Source organism: Patella vulgata, chromosome 4 (assembly GCF_932274485.2).
Source record: "Patella vulgata chromosome 4, xgPatVulg1.2, whole genome shotgun sequence".
In the NCBI taxonomy this organism is placed as follows: domain Eukaryota; kingdom Metazoa; phylum Mollusca; class Gastropoda; family Patellidae; genus Patella; species Patella vulgata.
In genome coordinates, this window is record NC_065882.2 from 42,377,734 (window position 1) to 42,398,229 (window position 20,496).

General features: G+C 34.8%; 1 protein-coding gene across 2 annotated transcripts; it reads left to right on the forward strand.

Annotated features, from left to right (window-relative positions):
- The first annotated feature begins 1,364 nt into the window (after positions 1-1,364).
- Positions 1,365-20,496, forward strand: LOC126819220 (arrestin domain-containing protein 3). 2 transcript variants are annotated; one of them, XM_050547134.2, is made up of 8 exons: positions 1,365-1,750; positions 9,153-9,225; positions 9,455-9,602; positions 12,233-12,335; positions 13,100-13,356; positions 16,043-16,244; positions 18,509-18,657; positions 20,021-20,496. In XM_050547134.2, the coding sequence occupies exons 1-8, from the start codon at positions 1,492-1,494 to the stop codon at positions 20,108-20,110; spliced, it is 1,281 nt and encodes a 426-aa protein (XP_050403091.1). In that variant the 5' UTR covers positions 1,365-1,491; the 3' UTR covers positions 20,111-20,496. The 2 variants fall into 2 exon arrangements, with proteins under 2 accessions (XP_050403091.1, XP_050403092.2); XM_050547135.2 differs by having other exon boundaries at positions 1,366-1,435.

The following is a 20,496-nucleotide window of genomic DNA, read 5'->3' on the forward strand; positions in this document are numbered from 1 at the left end:
AACATAACTGATGACAATTCACAGTAAAACGGAAATGATTGAATGTAAAACAGTTTATATAAATTGAAATTACATTATTATATGTGTTGCGACCCATTTGTGCCAATTTCTAGGTCCAAAATATTAGCGATTTAGCTCCTTTAAAGTGAATTGAACTGAACAACAGACAAAGGTTTATAAGTTCTCTCCAAACATATAAAATAGTTAAATTTTATGTTTACAATAAACAATGGTGGACATATGTATAGGCAGTGAAAAACAACAGATTTATTAAGTATCTGATTCAAATGCATTTTATTGGGAAAGGTGAAGGGGGACATTTATAGATTGCGTGCAAAATACACATTAAAGGTGCCTAGTCTTTTACTCAATATAATCCACAGGCTTCAACATTGCAAACATGACTTATTGGTCAATTTAAACCATCATTGATGTTATCTTAACGTGAAAGTTGGGGTGAAAAGTTGGGCTTCTGATATCCAAAATTTAAGACAAAATGAAAATGTTAAAATTGACACACGAATTGTGTGCCAGAATGCTTTCGAGCGCCTGTTGTATGAAGCGACTTGATCAACGAGGCTAAACATATACCATGTAGGAGACTACTATCGCTGTAGACTGGAATAACCAGACACCAAAGACTGCCATTCAATTCAGACTCTTCACATATTTCGCCAAACATAACTGATTAGAAATTATGGTAAAAACTGGAATGATTGAATATATACATGTGTTGCAATCCATTTCTAGCTGCCAAAGAATAGCTAATTATAACACCTCTAAATTAAGCTGTTAGTCCCAAATGATCGTGTTAAGTTATAAAACATTTCTGAAATAGTGCATAAATTAAATGCTATGTTAAGTATCTATAACAAATTTAATGTTCTTGTATTCTGCTTATAATTGATGTGTACATGCTTGGTAATTTCGATAAGTATGAATGAATTACTCGGGTCTAATGAGCGATGCGAAACAAAATTAGTCCTATGTCTTTGGAATACCCCTGTTTATAGTGTATAGCTTTAAGGAGAACGAACAAATTTAAGTATTATACATGTGTATGTAATACCGATTGGTGATTATACTTTAGTTAATAGTCTTGTCAAAAAGTATTCACCCTGAAAACCCGCGTTAATAATAAATGAGTTACTCGGGTAAAATGGGTCACAATCCAAAATTTCAAGATTTTGTTATTCGACTTCTTATGTTGATGTAGATCTACATAATATATTGTATATCTGAATATCAACATTTTAACATAATGTCTATCTTGGGTTTTAGTGTAATCTGTATTACTGACACAGAAAGTAGGCTAATTTACCGAATAGCGACGTAATTTATTTCCGCCCTAGATAAATGGTGTATTTCCGGTTCTGGTGCATTTTCCGTATCAAAATGGAAAAGTCTGAAGAATTCAGTCAAGTCTTTTGTGCTCGTTGGTTCCTATGTTTACCCTGTTATTAATGTTACCCTCCATAATAGGTCTTCGCTATGGGGAAGCTAAAATGTTTCGAAATTATTCTTCACGACAACAAATCTGTTTTTCACCCCGGAGAACGGGTGAATGGGCAGGTTATTGTGGAGTTGAAAGGGGACATGAAAATGAGGTCTTTGAGAATCTTCATGAGAGGTGTCGCAAAAGTTCATTGGACGGAATCTCGTAGTACAGGCAGTAGACTTGGTTCCTATACAGAGCATTATAATGCTGAAGTTGAATATTTTTTCAAACGGCAGGTTTTATTCGGAGGAGGTAAACTATCGAAAATTATAATTTATATCATAATAAGCTTTCTTTGATTCAAAGTTTGAAAGGTTTTGCTGGTTGCTGTTTTGTTTATGCCATTACCAATGCCAAGCTATAGTCTATAAATATGTAAATAGAATAGTATTTTTAATTCCATGCTTTCATTTACCGGTAGGCCTACCTTTTTGTCTTCATAAATCATAATCTACAATTCAAAAGGGTGCGGGTCAGTTCATCCCACAACCGTTTCATCTCGAGGGTGTTTGATCCCAACCTATTTTTTTATCGGCTGTTTCATTCCCCTGTACTTATCGTTAAATAAACTGTTAAACACGTACCGGTACTTATTGTTAAAGTACCTAAGTCTCTAACTCAATATCAATGAAATATCATCAAAAATCTTTGACACTGAAAACACAAATTATTTGTCAATTCAAATCAACATTGGTCTTGTGATCTTACAGGGAAAAGATGGGCATCTGATATCCAATATTCAAGACAAAATAAACATTTTACCATTAGTACACGAATTGTGTACCATAATGATTATAATGCGTTTCAGCGCCATTTGGAACAAGGGACTCAAAAAACGTGGCTAGACATATTCCACAAGTCATGTCAAATGGTGACGTTATATTCTTAGCTGGAGAGCATGCGCAATAAATACCATCGGTGTAGACTGGAATAACCAGACGCTAAAGATTGTCCTTTAATTGAGACTTTGGCGCATTTCAACGAAAATAACTGTTTAGAAATTACAGTAAAAACAGAAACGATTGAATGTAAATCAGTTAATATACATTCATATTACATTATTGTCCCCCGCCTTTCGAAGAAAGCAGGGGACTATTAAAATGGGTTCGTCCATCTGTCTGTCCGTCTGTCTGTCTGTCTGTCCGTCTGTCTGTCCGTCACACTTTTTGGGACACAATAACTCTCTTCCTAATTGAGCTAGAATGTTCAAACTTGGTGTATGTGTTTATTAGGTCAATGCCTTGATGGAGTTCGAAGATGAGCATTTTCCGCTTAGGGTAAGCAGAGATAAGCAATTTGATTGGTTGATGCTTTGGGACACGATAACTCTCTTCCTAATTGGGCTAGAATGTTCAAACTTGGTGTATGTGTTGATTAGGTCAATGCCTTGATGGAGTTCGAAGATGAGCATTTTCCGCTTAGGGTAAGCAGAGATAAGCAATTTGATTGGTTGATGCTTTGGGACACGATAACTTTTAATTGAGCTAGAATGTTCAAACTTGGTGTATGTGTTTATTAGGTCAATGCCTTGTTTATTTTGATTCTATCTGATAGAGAGTGATGAAACTTAATGTATACTTAATAATCAGTTTGATTGCTGGATACTTTTGAAAAAGATAAACATGCAATTAATTAATATATGTCATCTATTTATTTCGGGATTTCAGCGGGGGACATCAGCCTCACTGTTGGCTTGTTATATGCGTTGCGACCCATTTGTGTCAATTTCTAGGTCCCAAATATTAGCGATTTAGCTCCTTTAAATAAACAATAATGTATGGAATAAATAAGTTTTACTCGTTGATTTTTGTTGATTACCGATCACGACCAAGATTAGTTCACTGCTGTATATTCGTATTGTTTGTTAATTCGCGGTATGATTTTAGGTCAGTTCGTATTGTTAGTTTTAATTGCCGTTATAATTTTAGATTAGGTCTAGGTCACTGATTGTTTGTTAGTTTATGATGTTTAACATCATTTATCTTCTTTATAAAAAGGTATTATATAATTAAATATTGACAGCTTAATAACTTGCCAAAATTTATCACGGACTCTAGTCACTCTACGTATTACCCAATAATCAACTAAATTGCAACAGAGCCCCTTTTGAATAAGAAATAATTAGAAGATATTATTTCGGGACCATAATTAATTTTAAAACTAATGGTTGATTTAATTTCCGAACACGAAATTGAACTTAACAACTCCAAATATAAGAATTCTGAATAAGAATAAATTTAGAATACCAAAATGCAAATCAGAACGCGTTGTGGTCTAAACTGTGTGATAAATTACAAAATAAATCATAAATCAATGGAACCTGTTATAAGGTGGACACTGTATGCTTTCTTTTAACGTTGTGTTATATGAGGCACCAGGTAGTCTGAATATCTGAAGATAACACATGTCGAAAAAGTGGCTGCATGCAATTTTATTCTTTGATCTGTTCTATCACCGGGCATTTCTGAAACCAACCTGCCAGAAAATGACTAATTACAAGCTAAAGCATATGCAAAGGAAGAAGTGGGACACTATTCATGATAAAATTACATTGACTTATTGTTATTAAATAAAATATTAAAAATTCATGTGATACCCATTTTTATACGCCCACATGGAAATGTGGACGTATATTGCCGTCGTCCATCCTTCCGTCGTACACAATTTCTTGTGAACGCTGTAACTCCAAAAGTTATTATCCGATTGTTTTAAAATTGATATACGTGGTTTAAATTAGTGATTTCTATTCATTATGTCTAGAGTTATGGCCCTTGTTTCACTTTGTTCGATCTTGTTAATGCTATTACGCCAAAAGTTATCATCCAATCTTTGTGAAATTTATATGCATAATTTAAATTAGTGAAACGAAGAAGCCTATTGAATTTCAGCAATTTCCGTTTATTACGTTTAGAGTTATGGTCCTTGTTTCACTTTATTGAACCTTGTGAATGCTCTAGATCTAATGCGAAAAGTTATCATCCGATCTTTATGAAATTTATATGCATTATTTAAATTAGTGAAACGAAGAACCCTTTTGAATTTCAGCAATTTCCGTTTATTAAGTCTAGAGTTATTACCCATGTTTCACTTTATTGAACCTTGTGAAAGCTCTATTACGCCAAAAGTTATCATCCAATCTTTCTGAAATTTATACGCATTATTTAAATTAGTGAAACGAAGAAGCCTGTTGAATTTCAGCAATTTCTATTTATTACGTCAAGAGTTATGGCCCTTGTTTCACTTTATTGAACCTTGTGAACACGCTAACGCCAATAGTTATCATCCGATCTTTGTGAAATTTATATGCATTATTTGAATTTGTGAAATGAAGAATCCTATTGAATGTCAGCAATTGCCCTTAATTACTTCTAGAGTTAAGGTCCTTGTTCCACTTTGATGCACCTTGTGAACGCTGTAACATAAAAAGTTAATCTGCCGATCAGTATGTGGTTTCCCCTTGTCAGTGATGCAGGATGGAGGGCCTGACAAGGACAGCTGTCTAGTCGTTCGGATGGGACGAAAAACCGAGGTCCCGTGTACATATTGGCGTGCACGTAAAAGATCCCTTGGCAGTTGGAATTCGATATAAGAGTAGGCCGTAGCGCCGCTGCCCAGGCAAAATTTCCCTCATCATAGCACACTGTATGGCGTATGCCCATCTTCATTAGTCCAGGTTAGGATCAGAACAGTAGGACGCTAAACCCCATTTCATTTCATTTCATTTCCGATCAGTATGAAATTTATATGTGTAATTTAATTAAGAAAAAAGAAGAATCCTTTTGAATTTCAGCAATTTCAGTTTATTTCTTATAGAGTTATGGCCATTGTTTCACTTTGTTGCACCTTGTGAATGCTCTAACATCAAAAGTTATCTGCTGATCTGTATGAAATTTATATGCGTCATTTAAATTAGTAAAAAGAAGAATCCTATTGAATTTCAGCAATTTCCATTTATTTATTATGAGTTATGGCCATTGTTTCACTTTGTTGAACCTTGTGAACGCTCTAACGACGAAAGTTATCATCCGATCTTTGTGTAATTTATATGCATTATTTAGATTAGTGAAACCATAAAGCCTATTGAATTTCAGCAATTTACAATAATTACTTCTAGAGTTATGGCCCTTGTTTCACTTTGTTCAACCTTGTTAATGCTTGATTGATGAAAGTTATCTTCTAGTATGTGTGAAATTTATATGCATCATTTAAATTTGTGAAACGGAGGTCTATTGAATTTCAGCAATTTCCGTCAATCATTGTCCCCCGTCTTTCGAAGAAAGCAGGGGACTATTAAAATGGGTTTGTCCTTCTGTTTGTCTGTCCGTTCGTCCGTCCGTCCGTCACACTTTTTGGGGCACAAAAACTCTCCATTTAATTGAGCTACAATCTGCTTACGGTAAGCAGAGATAAACAATCTGATTGGTTGATGTTTTGGGGCATGATAACTTTGGTTTTGATTAAGTGAGAGTGATGAAACTCCGAGTATAGATTCATTATATCATTACCTTGACTAAGTTCGATGATGAGAATTTTCTGCTTACGCGAAGGAGCGATAAGCAATTTGATTGGTCAAGACTTTGGAACATAACCCTGCTTTTAATTAAGGTAGAATGGTTAAACTTGATGTAGGTGTTGATTAGGTGAATGTCTTGACTGAGTTCAATGATTAACATTTCGAGCCAAAGCTAATTAAGCAAAGCAAAGAAGTTTCATTGGCCGATGCTTTGGGACAAGATAATTTTGATTCTATCTGATAGAGAGTGATGAAACTTGGTGTATAGTTTGATTGCTTGTTACTTTTGAAAAAAGTAAATGTGCGATTATTTATAATGGGTCATCTTTTTATTTGGGATTTCGGCGGGGACATCAGCCTCATTGTTGGCTTGTTGTATTGTCTTTTAAGTTGAAATAATGGTGGATTCAGGTGTGTAGCCCTCAGGGCTCAAAAGATGCTTTCATTCACAGATAAAAATACACAGAGTGGTGACTGCTTCATTTGCATAAAAAGTAGGTCGTGCACTACATCTTGAGGTTTGTCTGTAATGTCACTAAACGTGGCGGCTAAACAAGACGTTTCGCAGTAGAACAGAAGAAAATATAAACATCCGAGTGGTGGATATGGTACCCAGAGTAGGTCCTATGCCGGGTGTTTTAATTTTAGGGACTATTGAGGGATTAAAAAAATTCAGCATTCCTGGAGAAAAAGAGCTCAGTCTAAGTCGCGTCGTCTGCTACGAGTATGAGTACAATGTCGATACGATTCGTCGTCGAGTGCTAGGCCTAGTGCTATAAATATATAATAAATGCTGAGCCATAATAACATAGATCTAATAGATTATAAGAACAGCAATACATATCATCAAAAAATTTATTTTGTAAGAGTACATATTTGGTGAAAGATGTTTTCATATTTGATTGGTTAGGCTTAATTGGCATTATATTGCATATTATGATATATTCCAATGTAGAGTACTGAGTACTGTGTAGGCCTAGAAGAAGTATATCTATACGTCTTTATCTTATGATAATATGACCTCTCGCTCTAACTTAAATCAAATCAAATCAATGTGCTATTAATGTCTGTAGTTACACATGTTCTTTTTACATTCTATATTTTTTGTAAAAACAAATAAAATCTACAAACACAATAATAGGCCTACAGTCTACCGAATAAAATAAATTTAGATTCATATGTTGTCATTAAAAGCAATTGAAAAAGAATCATGTGCGAGAGAACTAACTATATTTTCTGAAGAATCTGTTGTATTCTGGCAAAAGGATAATGGACAAGCCTAATTTTTTCTAAGATTGTGTATCGCAAAATGTGATTCTATGTAGGCCTACAATTACTTGTGGTAAACAATTTAAGTGTTAAGTTTATGGTATGTTATATTTATATACCTTTCCAAATTTCATAAAAATATTATTTTGCTCAATTTTCAGTTGCAATAAGCTTTTAATAAAACAGTAAGCCTAATAGTGTTATGCTATTCAAAATCACATTTCCCCTTTTACTGGTAGGCCTTTATGCAACCAATAAAATATTTACTGAAGCACTATCACTAATTTTAAACCATTCAGTAATTCAAAATAATTTTAATTTACTCTGTGATTATCTATATAGTATCAGATGCTGTATGGTTAACTTCAGTTTGTATGGCAGATAATTCCATAATAGTACACAGTATAAATTAAATTTTCTATTTCTAAATAATCAGTTGACAAAAAAAATCACAAAAATAAAAGTAACTCTGAACACAGATCAGACCTACATGTAATGGCATGGATATCTAGAGCAAACTTCAGATTTATAATAATTTAATATATTCTTGTGCAGAAGTGTAAAATGGACAATTTCATTAGGGGGCCTATAAAGGCCATCAAAACATTACATGACACACAGAGCAATATGCAAAATATTCATTCTCAAGTTGTTTTTGGTTTATACTTTTTTGTAAAAAGAGAAACCAATCAACTCAGATAATGTTTATTGAAAAATGTTATAGGCCTATTTAAATAGAATTTTAATATCTTTAATTATTTTATTTTTTAAAAATGAAAGCCTACATTAATTAATAGAACAAAAATCATAAAAGAACACGGTGAGTCAACGTTAGAGCCAAAGGTATTTTATCTTGGAAAACAACCAACGGCTCAAATCTTTTTATTGGAAAACGTTATATGCCTATTTGAAATTCAATTTTAATATTCTTAAATTATTATTTTATATTTTAATGAAAGCTTACTTTATTAACATAACATAAATAAGAGAAGCACACAGTAATAAGCTCTAGAAGACAAAGGAATTTTTCTTTGGGAGAAAAAATAAATCATGTTGAGTAAAATAGGCCTTATCCAAAAAAGTGCATAGCATTTTGACATTTTCAAATGGTCCATTTTAAGGTGTATGGAAATTACATTTCAAATCTAGGAATGGAAACAACAAGTATTTGGTGGAATAGTTTCAAAGTTAATAAAACCTCTTAAAAATTGACAATAATTTACGGCCTTAAATAGACCAATTCGTAAACCGTCACAAATGCCGTCTCTCGTCTCATTCTCACTTCTTTCATTCCGGGCCGTACCACGCTTTATGCATGTTTTAAAAATATGAATCATGTTTTATAAATTCCCGAAACACACACACAACTAACATATTATGATTGTATGTGATAATTCTCAGTAGTTTTGTTAGCGAAAATACATGTACTATAAAACTACGAAATTAAAGAGATTTAGTTCATCGATACACTGAGCGAACTGTCAGTGTGTGTTTATTACAGACAATTCCCAAGATGCATTGCGCGTCGCAGTGTTTCTATTGGCCGTAATGCGAGTCGCCACTCTGTATATTTTTACTCTGTGCTATCATTGCTATCAATTTCTTTGTATGGTTCTTTTGCTTTAAAATCAGGTTATACCAAACTTCTAATGAATTGTATACTTAAAATTTAAAATGAAAAGAATTGAAAATGAAAGAGAATAATGTATCATAGTTAGGTTTCTGCATTATATTCCTCCAAATCTGAACTGAACAATTGTTTAATATACATGTAGTGGAGTAGAGCACATATTCCGACAACCTAAATGTGCTTCCAAAATTTTAGTTTACAGATTTAATTTTTCATTTTTGCGTCCAATCTATTATTTACAGAAATATCTGATGGAAGAGACACACTTACTGAAGGTCGACACCAGTTGGACTTTTCCTTTGAATTGCCCATGGGGTAAGTTTTCATCAAACATGTTCTTCATTCAAGCGATAATATTAATACCACTACTTCTTTCAAATTACAGGAAATACTGAAGTTAAATAATTCTAGAAATATAAGACTTATTTACATGTATATGTAAATTGAGAAATGGTTGAAATACTGGTACACTATACAAATACCTTTTATAATCTTATCAACAGAATTTTCACTTGCTTTCACTATTTGATGTTTCATTTTTCAGGGGCATTTCAACATCTTTTGAGGGTAAACATGGTAGTGTAAGATATTGGCTGAAAGCTGAAATGGACAAACCATGGTCTTTTAACCATAAGACCAAAAAAGCTTTTACAGTAATAAGTCCTATTGACATTAACAGAAGTGAATATCAGGTAGGCCTAAGTGTGAACTACCTTACTATTCGGGGGGGTTGGATGGCCGAATGGTTAGCATGTGCGTGCTGTAGGCCTATCATACGGTCTGTCATTAAGTCAACTGGCGGGGTTTCGATTCCCCGGTTGTACGTGACAAGGAGTAGGCTCGCCTGTCCAACCTCGTGGGTTTTCTCCGGGTCCTCTGGTTTCCTCCCACTGCTAAAGACGTCTACGCGCAAGCGAATTATTAAAATAAAATTGAACCATGTGTTAGTCCCGAAATGACCTAGTTTGTGTCTAGTGGACGTTAAACCCCATTTCTCTCTCTCTCACCTTACTATTCAGTTAGAATCTCTTAACTAAGATAAAGGTTGGGTGGACTGACAAGAATAATTGGCTGCGCCAGGGTTATCGCAATTCTCGTCACTGAAACACATGTTGTCAAGAGTAGATTATTGCAGTTTATCTACATGGAGAGGCATAACTCTGGATGTTAAACTTCATTTAGAGATATAGACTTGAATTACACACATAGTGACTGTAGAAAAGTAGATACTTGGATTAGTGTTATATTCTTACTATAATCATATTCCTCTTAACACTGCTAAAGACCCCTACGCACAAGTGAAGTGACTGTAGAAAAGTAGATACTTGGATTAGTGTTATATTCTTACTATAATCATATTCCTCTTAACACTGCTAAAGACCCCTACGCGCAAGCGAATTATTGAAATAAAATTGAACCATGTGTTAGTCCCGAAATGACCTAGTTTGTGTCGAGTGGATGTTAAACCCCATTTCTCTCTCTCTCTATTCCTCTTTTCATAAAATATTTGTCTGTATTGCTCTTCTTCAGAGTCTCTTTTTGATAGATTATTATGTCCTTTTACTTTATTGTCCCCATGACAAAAAATATGCAGATAACTATTACAATATGCCCATGGCAAAACAATCAGGTGACTGCTGAAGCAAATTGCTAGGGCTGTAGCTGATAGTCTTGAGGGCTGATCTGTATTTACCAACCACACCCACATAAATCTGGATGTGGCTGCGATCTGTCTTGTAGTCTTGTCCAATAGAATATTGAAATGAAATGAAATGAAATGAAATGAAATGGGGTTTAACGTCCTACTGTTCTGCTCCTATGCTGGGCTATTAAATATAGACGGGCATATGCCATACAGTGTGCTATGAGGATAATTTTGCCCGGGCAGCGGCACTATCGCCTACTCCTATATCGAATTCCAACTGCCAAGGGATCTTTTACGTGTATTCCAATTTACACACGATACCTCGGTTTTTTATCTCATCCGAAGGACTAGACAGCTGTCCTTGTCAGGCCTTCGTCCTGCATCACTGACAAGGGGGAAACACGCCGGAAAATCTGGATGAACTTTGTCGGCCAATGCAGGGATCGAACACCCGACCTCCAGGCTAGCGAGCCAGTGTCTTACCCACTTAGCCACGTGATCCCCCAATAGAATATTAGTTAAATATTTATATAATTACAAGTTTTATGCAATTGCTGTTGTCCAGAGCCCTGAATTTCCTACATACACCCCTGACAGAATTTCGGTTTTTATACGCCCACATTTTCATGTGGACGTATATTGTCATTGCCCCTGTCCGTCCGTTCGTCCGTCCACAATTGTTTGTGAACAGTCTACAGGTCACAATTTTTATCCGATTTCAATGAAACTTGAAATATAGGTTTATCACCCTAAGATCTCGGTTCCTTTCGATATTGGCATGTATTGGACTGTAACTTCATGGATTATGGCCCCTGATTGTATGAAAAATCATGTTTTTAGCTTGTGAACACTGTAGAGGTCACAATTTTTATCCGATTTGGTTTAAACTTGAAATGTATGCTTATAACCCAAAGATCTCAGTTCCCTTCGATAGTCATGCATATCGGAACGTAACTTCCTGAATTATGGCCCCTGATTGTACAAAAAATCGCATTTTTAGCTTGTGGACCCTATAGAGGCCATAATTTTATCCGATTTAAAAACTGTATTATTATGTCACCATTACATCCTAACGGTTCCTTTCGATATTCGCCTTTATCGGATCGGGTCGTAACTTCATGAATTATGGCCCCTGATTGTACGAAAAATCGTGTTTTTAGCTTGTGGACCCTATAGAGGTCATAATTTTTATCCGATTTAAAAAAAACGTATTATTATATCTCCGTTACACCCTAAGGCGACTGAGTTCGAATTTCGGGAAAATTGGCCTAAAACTGACAGACAAAATGGCCGCCCTTCATTCTCAAATAGCGTAAAAATATGGTATATCAAGGTTGTGGACCCTATAGAGGTCACAATTTTTATCCGATTTTGTTGAAACTTGAAATGTAAGTGATCGCGGTTCCTTTCGAATTTGTTGAAACTTGAAATGTAAGTTTATAACCCAAAGATCTCGGTTCCTTTCGATATTTGTGCATATCGAATTGTAATTCCCTGAATTATGGCCCTTGATTGTAGGAAAAATCACTTTCGTTTTAGCTTGTTTTCTATCCATCTCTCGAAAATGTGGGCGTATCCTGCCTGGCAGCCGCTGGTTTTCTTTCCTATCACTGCTCAGTGATACCAGATCGAAAAAAAATCACAAATGTATTAGTGACAATTGATTTTTATTTTTAGACACAAGTTGAGTGTAGTGTAGAGAAAACATTATGCTGTTGGTTATGTACATCAGGTCCTATATCTATAACAGCTCGTACTGATAGAAGAGGATATTGTCCAGGTTAGTTCATAAAACTTCTTATAGTCTAACCACAATTGAATTTGAGATTGCAGAAGGAAAAGAGTAATTGTAATATTTAAAGGGACTATCCCTTATTTGAACAGTCTCAAAAATAAAAGTCTGAGTATGTATGAAATTTAAACGCCAAAATATAGAGGAATGGTATATTGGCTGTATCTCAAAATTTCAGCTCAAAATATTGAGTCGTTTGGACGTGACCGTCAAAACTGCTTATCCGGACACGTAACCCTTTTAAGATTTCGGGTCAATTTTTTCGTTGGGAGACCTGATAATCATTTCCGTTCATTGAGAGGTCTATACAGTGAATGACCCAAATGCTGTACTTGCTAATGAAAGGTAAATTTCACCAACACATTATTTTTATACAAAAAATGTCTGGTTTTATCTAGGCACCGCATAATACAGCTTGGGACACCGGTCTCCATTTCCAGATGAAGACTGACAGGTTTCAGTTATTTGAAAACTTATCACAAATATTTACTTAGTTGCTCGGCCCTTTGGTAGAGGATTTTAAGGGATTTTAAAACAAAATTAAACAGTTTTATTCTCCAAAAAATTTTTTAGGGTGAAAAGCAAAATCAAATTCAAATTTCTTTACCAACAAAAAGAAATTGCTGTGAAAATGGATAAATGCAAACAGGCTCTCCTGGTAACTTAATTCATGGTTTAAGATTTGTAATAAATATATTGTACCAGATTATTTAATTTTAATCCTATATTTTTACTTGCTTTTATCATTACAGGAGAATCGATAGCTATTTCTGCCGAGTTTGATAATCATTCATCTAGAACTGTCATACCTTATGCTACCTTGTACCAAACTCAAGCCTTTTTCGCCAGTGGCAAATCTCGTGTTAGACGAACCAAGTTTACTGTTTTAACTGGTCTACCTGTAGCACCAGGTACTAGAGGAAGTTGGGATTCCCAGTTATTAAAAATACCAGCAGTATCACCATCTATAATGAACTGTTGTGTTATGAAAGTAGACTACTTTGTTAAGGTTAGATATGCATGTATATTTATATGCTCACATTTAAAGATGCACTATGTAAGAACTGAATCTGCCTATTGCAGGCCTTTCTTTTCGTCTCAAATGTTATATAAATTATTAATTAGACATCAATCTGATTAAAATACAGATCTATATTTCGTTTCGTTTTTTTTATACTTTTGATAACCTACACTGCATGATGATCTGACCGCACACTAAGAACGCACTGTAACAGACCGTTTCATTGGCTAATACCTTACGTCGGTCAGAATGCCGGTAACATAACAACTCTTCCAGATTCTAGTGTAGTAAAGACAAGTAAAACAAAAATTTGAAGTATAAAAAAGGAAACGAATTAGACATTTATTCACATGGCAAAACCATAATCAATTCTCTCGATCATCGGATGGTTGTATAAAGAATAGGATATATGGCTTTTATACGCTATCCATATGAATTGTAACGTCATAACTGTGTAAAATTTAAGCGTTTACTAATCAAGATTTCTCTGTTTAGATAAAAATAGTATTGAATCACAGTTCATAACAAAATTCAAAAATAAAAATGGTTGGGGTGCCCAAGTTTAGATTTGTCGTTGATTCCATAAAGTAGTTAGGTTTTAAAATGTTAAATACTGTGTAATTCAAAATGGTGCCCAAGGGGTTTAATATTATGTAGGTACGAATTAGTACTAAATGGTTTATTTATGAGAGTCTTTATACCCTAAGCTTGACCTTTATTATTTTGAGTGCATGCCCGATCCCCTGGGGCAATTTTTGTGTGTGTCTGTGTTTCACCTACAGGCCGCAACTTTTGAAACTTTTCATACCTATTCCTTATACCCTAAGGTTGATCCCTATTGTTTTTTGGTGATTGCCCGACACCCAGGGGTAGAGCCACACCCAGTTTGTCTTTGTGTGTCTGTGTGTTGCCTACAAGCCACAATTCTTAATGGATCGTCTTGGAATTTGGCATACGTATTCCTTATAGCCTAAGGACAGTAACTTCTGATTTTGGTGCATGTCCCGACCCCCAATTTTTATACGCCCACATTGAAATGTGGTCGTATATTGTCATCGCCCCAGTCCGTTGGTCCGTCGGTCCGGCGTCCACAAATGCTTGTGAACGCTCTAGAGTCTAGATGGTAAAGTTAATATCCGATTGACTTTAAATTAATACACAGTGTTTAAGGTCATGAGACGATGAAGCCTATTGATTTTCAGCAATTTCCGATAATTACTGCCAGAGTAATGGCCCTTGATCACTTCAACAAATCTTGTGGACGCACTAGAGGCTAAAGTTAATGTCCGATTGACTTCAGATTGATACGCAGAGTTTAAGGTCTTGAAACGAACAAATGTATTGATTTTCAATTAATTTTTATGACTTGAACAGCTAAATCCATGATATCAAAAGTTTCGTATACTAAACGTTAGCATGGGGCAGAACTTTATAAAAACCAAACAAATTCTAATGGTTTTCTGATAATTACTTAATGAGTTGTTACTCTTAATCTTGTTAACTGGCCAGACGATTTAGCTGCTGTGGGCGTATGTTTCGTTGCCTGGCAACCTATCTTTGTGTTTATCGTATACAAGCCACAATTCTGAATGCATCAGCTTGGAACTTGGCATATGTATTCCTTTAGTGCATGTCCCGACCACCAGGGGCAGAGCCATGCCCAATTTTTTAGTTTATCGTATACAGGCCGCAATTCTGAATGGATCAGCTTGGAACTTTGCATATGTATTCCTTTAGTGCATGTCCCGACCACCAGGGGCAGAGCCATGCCCAATTTTTTAGTTTATTGTATACAGGCCGCAATTCTGAATGGATCAGCTTGGAACTTGGCAAATGTATTCCTTTTAGCCTAATGGCAACTATTGATTTCGCTGCATTTCCTTACCCCTAAGGGCAGAGCCACGCCAAATTTTTGTGTTTAGCGCCCAAAGGTCACAATTCGCTCTATCCGATATAAAAAAACGTTTGAATATATCACCGTCACACCCTAATGACGGCTGAGTTAAAAATTCGTGAAAATCGAACCAAAACTGCCAGACAAAAAGGCCGTCCCTTGTATGCAAATAGTGTAAATATATGGAATATCAAGGTTGTGGACCCTCTAGAGGCCACAATTTTGATCCGATTTTGATGGAACTTAAAATACATGTTTATAACCCAATGATCTTGGTTTGTTTCGATATTCTCGAATATCGCATCGTAACTTCCTAAATTATGGCCCTTGATTATACAAAAAATCGTGTTTTTGTTTTTTTTATCTTGTTCTTTATCTATCTCGTGCAAAATGTGGGCGTATCTTTCCTGGCAGCCACTGGTTTGTTAATATTCAGTCTGTAAATTTGGCAAACAAACCCTTCTTTGCCTCTTGTCATATTACAGTCATTTCGTATTTCATTCTCTTCATTTTAAAAAGTACCATATCAATCAAAGCAGGAATATGGACGTATATATTGCAGTGTTACTGTTAGCGATGCTCTTGTTATTTTTATGCTTGACAAATAATAAAAATTCATCACTTGATGAAAAATACCAATACTTCAAAGCCTTTTGTTTACTAGATGTAAATTCGGATGTCGTTCATGTATGAAGTAAGATTCAGGTATTACATAAATATTAATTTTAGGTCAACTTCGCTGTCTAGTTTATGGACATAAACAAATTCATATAATTACAGGTAGCTCTACATATTCCCGGTGCCTATAATTTAAGAATGCATCTTCCAATAGTAATAGGAACAGTACCATATCGACGAGCCCAGTCTTACCATTTTATGGAATCCAGATATTATCGTGAAACTCAAGCTCAGTATGCCATGGATTTCTTGCCAGTGCCACCACCTTACCGTGAAACAATAACACCTCCCCCACCGTTTGATGGTAAAATATTTTATATTAGATTTCTTATTGTCTGTTTGTCCGTCTGCATGTCTGGACTTCCATCCATCTTTACGTCACACTTTTTGGGACACAATAACTCTCTTTCTAATTGAGCTAGAATGTTCAAACTTGGTATAGATGTTTATTAGGTCAGTGCCGTGATGGAGTTTGAAGATGAGCATTTTCTGCTTAGGGAAAGCAAAGATAAAGCAATTTGATTGGTTGATGCTTTGGGACACGATAACTTTAATTCTAATTAATTAAAGATACATTATGGGAGATTTTAATAGAGAGTTGGCCATTCTTGCTATAACAACAGTTCAAAAATATATGATGAAAGAAGAATATATTGAAAATTTCAGTCAAATTACTTTATTCTGAACAAAGTTATCACCATTGTAAATTTTGACTAGAAATAGGAGTCAACTCTCTCTTCACCGTCTCCGATAATGGCCGATCGTTTGATTGACAGGCGTTAACTCCACCTACATAATCTCGATTATCAAGTAACGTTTTCAATGGCTGAGGTACTATTAGCCTATTCGGTTTGAGACGGGGTTGCAATTCAATTCGTATCACATTTATTTTTACTACAAATTAAAAATAAAACATTTAATATATAGATAGGAAGCGAAAGTTTGAAAGGAATGGACCAAATCAATGAGGCATAATTATAGCCAACTTCTTGTGTACTGTTGTACTGTAACTAACTGGTAGGTCTACGTAACTCCCGAAGCAGACAGATAGGAAACAGTGATCCAATGGGGCTGCAATTCAACTGGGGTGATGTTAGCTGCGATGTTTATCAATTTCCATCATTTTTCTGTAAACGCAAGTGACAAAAGAGCGTATAATATACCGACATCCAAACTCTCATTTTAATCACAACTAAACATAATTATCAAGGCCGTATATATATCGAACTTTCAATCAAATTGACTGACATGCGGCCTCGCTCAACAGCGGCCTAGCTTCGTACACTCTATCATTTAGCCTCGATCTAAAATTTCCGGGAGTATGACGTCAATGTAACAGTTAATCTCCGCTTACGACGCCATTTAAAATTTTAATCAATCAATGAAATCCTGTTTAAATCCAAGCCGAATCCAAGCCATCCGTGGGTCTACAGAGTTGATTTTGTGCTTGTTGTGTAAATAAAGATCTAATTTATAATTTCTATGACATCTGAAGCCTAAATAAAGACTTGCAATAATCAGATTTAGCTCTTGCATAATGTATGTTTAAGTGAGAGTGAGGACACTTGGTGTATAGGAGTATAGATTCATTATATTATTACCTTGACTAAGTTTGATGATGAGAATTTTCTGCTTAGGCGAAGGATCGATAAGCAATTTGATTGGTCCAGACTTTGGAACATAAAAACTCTTTTTTTAATTGAGGTAGAATGTTTAAACTTGATGTAGATGTTCATTAGGTGGATGTCTTGACTCTTGTTTGAGTTCAATGATTAACATTTTGAGCTAAAACTAAGCAATTTCATTGGTCAATGCTATTGGACAAGATAACTTTGATTCTATCTGATAGAGAGTGATGAAACTTAGTGTATAGGTGATAATCTGTTTGATTGCTTGATTCTTTTGAAAAAAATAAATGTGCGATTAATATGGCATGACATTTAAATTGGACTCACCGTTCTTTTAACAGCACATCCTACTTTAGAAAATCTGTGATGGTTAAAATCTATTTTTACTGTCATCAAACTTCTTCATGTGACTCAGATATATTTGTGTGTTTGTTAAATTTAAACAAGAGTATCCTCCCTTCCCTTTAATTATTAAGCAGACTTGCAAACAAAAAAGCACTAATTTATAGATATAGTTGTATTATACCACACGGGGTATATTGATCACCATTTACATATTTTGGCAGATAAAGCAATCCATATGTTATTTAGTAAACCAGCAGGACATGAGATGTGATAATTTAATGAGTATTTAATTTGGAGCCGTAGTGGCTCAGTACGTAAGACACTTGCTCACTAACCTGGAGGTCTCTGTGTTGGCCGAGAAAGTTCCTCCGAATTTTCCAGCTAGGTTTCCCTTTGTCAGTGGTATAGGACATAGGACTTGGCAAGGAACAGCGTCTAGTTGTTCGGATGGGACAAATCCATAACAGTTGGAATTCAATTGCTGTCCAGGCAAAATTTTATCTTTCATTAGCCCAGTTGGAACAGAAGTAAGAGGTTAAACCCCATTTCATTTATTCATTCAATGTATTTTAGTATTTGTAATTGTTAATTATAGATCCACCGACATATGCTGAGAGTATAGGAGGTGCTGTAGACTTATGTGAAGATGATGATGATGATCCGAGTTGTAATATGGGAGATTTAACATATACACCTATGTATACTTATGTTTATGATTATAGACCACCGCCTGCTTATTCTGAGGTAAGGTTATTTATATAGACCTAGTCCAACCTGTGCCACCTATTCAGTGATAATGACAATGTATTAGATTTGATATTTTAGTTGTAAAAATATAGTTGAAAAGGCAGTGACTATTATAAATATGCATCTCTTCTACATGTAAATATTATCTACTTATAAATAAACATATCACCACATCATCAATGTCCAGGTTTTGGAACTAAAATCAAAATATTAACATAAATCTTAAAAAAGGCATGTTTGAGCTACCAACATAAACGTATATGTTAAAGGGGAATTAGGAAGGATTAGATAAAGAGCTGATAGTTATCGCTATAATAGTTAAAAAATAAATAATGAAAACGGAATATGCTGAAAACATCTGTCAAATTACTTCACTCTGAACCGAGATATTAGCGATTCAATTTTAGGCTAACCTCGATTGTCATTACCAACGTTTCATGTGAACGTATATTGTTGTCGCCTCCATCTGTCTATGTGTCCGTTCACATTTTGTTTGTGGACACTACAGTTCACAATTTTTATCCGATTTTAATGAAACTTGAAATATAGGTGTATCTTCCAAAGATCTTGATTCCTTTCGAACCGGACCATAACTTCATGGATTATGGCCCTGATAGTACAAAAAAATCACATTTTTAGCTTGTGGACACTCTAGAGCTCACAATTTTTTTTTAATTTGATGAAACTTGAAATGTGTATTTATAACCCAAAGATCTCGGTTCCTTTCGATATTTGCGCAAATCAGACTGTAACTGCCTGTAAATTGTACGAAAAATCTAGAGGTCACAATTTTTATCTGATTTAAAAAAACTGTTGAAATATATCACCTTTACACACTATTGATGGTTGTGTTCAAATCTCGTGAAAATTGGACCGAAACTGCTTGACAAAATTGCTGCTACTTGTACGCAAATAACGTAAAAGTATGTACATGTAATACCAAGGTTGTGGACCCCCAAGAAGTCAAAGTTTTTAACCGATCTTGAGGAAACTTGAATTATCTGTTTATATCCAAAAGATCTAGGTTCCTTTCGATATTCATGTATATTGGACCTTAACTTGATTATGGTCCCTGATTGTACAAAAAATTGCATTTTTGTTTATCTTGTTCTCTGTCCATCTCTTGCAGAATGTGGGCATTCTTGCCTGGCAACCTCTGGTTATGTTAAATTATCCATCACAAAATATATTCAAATTCACTAAATATCGGTGGCATCAAGAGTTGATTATGGTCTTGATAATTAATTAATGTCTAATTAATAATTTAGATAACATTTAAGGCCTAAAGAAAGACCTGCAAAAGGCAAATTTAGCTCTTGCTTAATGTATGTTTAAATTGAATTTGTTTTTATTTTCTCAGAATGATCCGACTACTTCCTGTTTATCTCATCTAGAAAATATCAACATAGATGATGATGACGATGATGATGATAGTGATGGTGATTTATGACAACCCGTATAAAATAACTTACAATTTCAGAAAAGCAGTGCTCACAATACAACCATAAGAGTATACCAGCCCTTTTCATGCAAGACAAATGGCAGCCATTTAAATAAATAGATCGGCATGATGGGTTGTTGTAGTGTACATTACATCAATGTCAGAGCTCAAACATGAAATATAATGATATATTTTACTTGTAATTTATAGTTACATAGATGACGTCAAAGTACTGTTTATATACAACAGTATAGTAAATTGTTTCAAAGGGATTTAGTTATTGAACTGGAATATACAGGTCACAATTCTATGGAATACAATTACTGCTTATTACACTGTAACCCAGGTATCGTTTAATCTTGTGTATCTAGCACTAATTTCTTTCACATTCGTTT

Coding starts and splice junctions, on each gene's coding strand:
- LOC126819220 (XM_050547134.2), top strand. CDS start 1,492: ATGGGGAAGCTAAAATGTTTCGAAATTATTCTTCACGACAACAAATCT. Junction 9,226..9,454: donor TCCTTTGAATTGCCCATGGG/GTAAGTTTTCAT, acceptor TTCATTTTTCAG/GGGCATTTCAACATCTTTTG. Junction 16,245..18,508: donor ACCTCCCCCACCGTTTGATG/GTAAAATATTTT, acceptor TGTTAATTATAG/ATCCACCGACATATGCTGAG.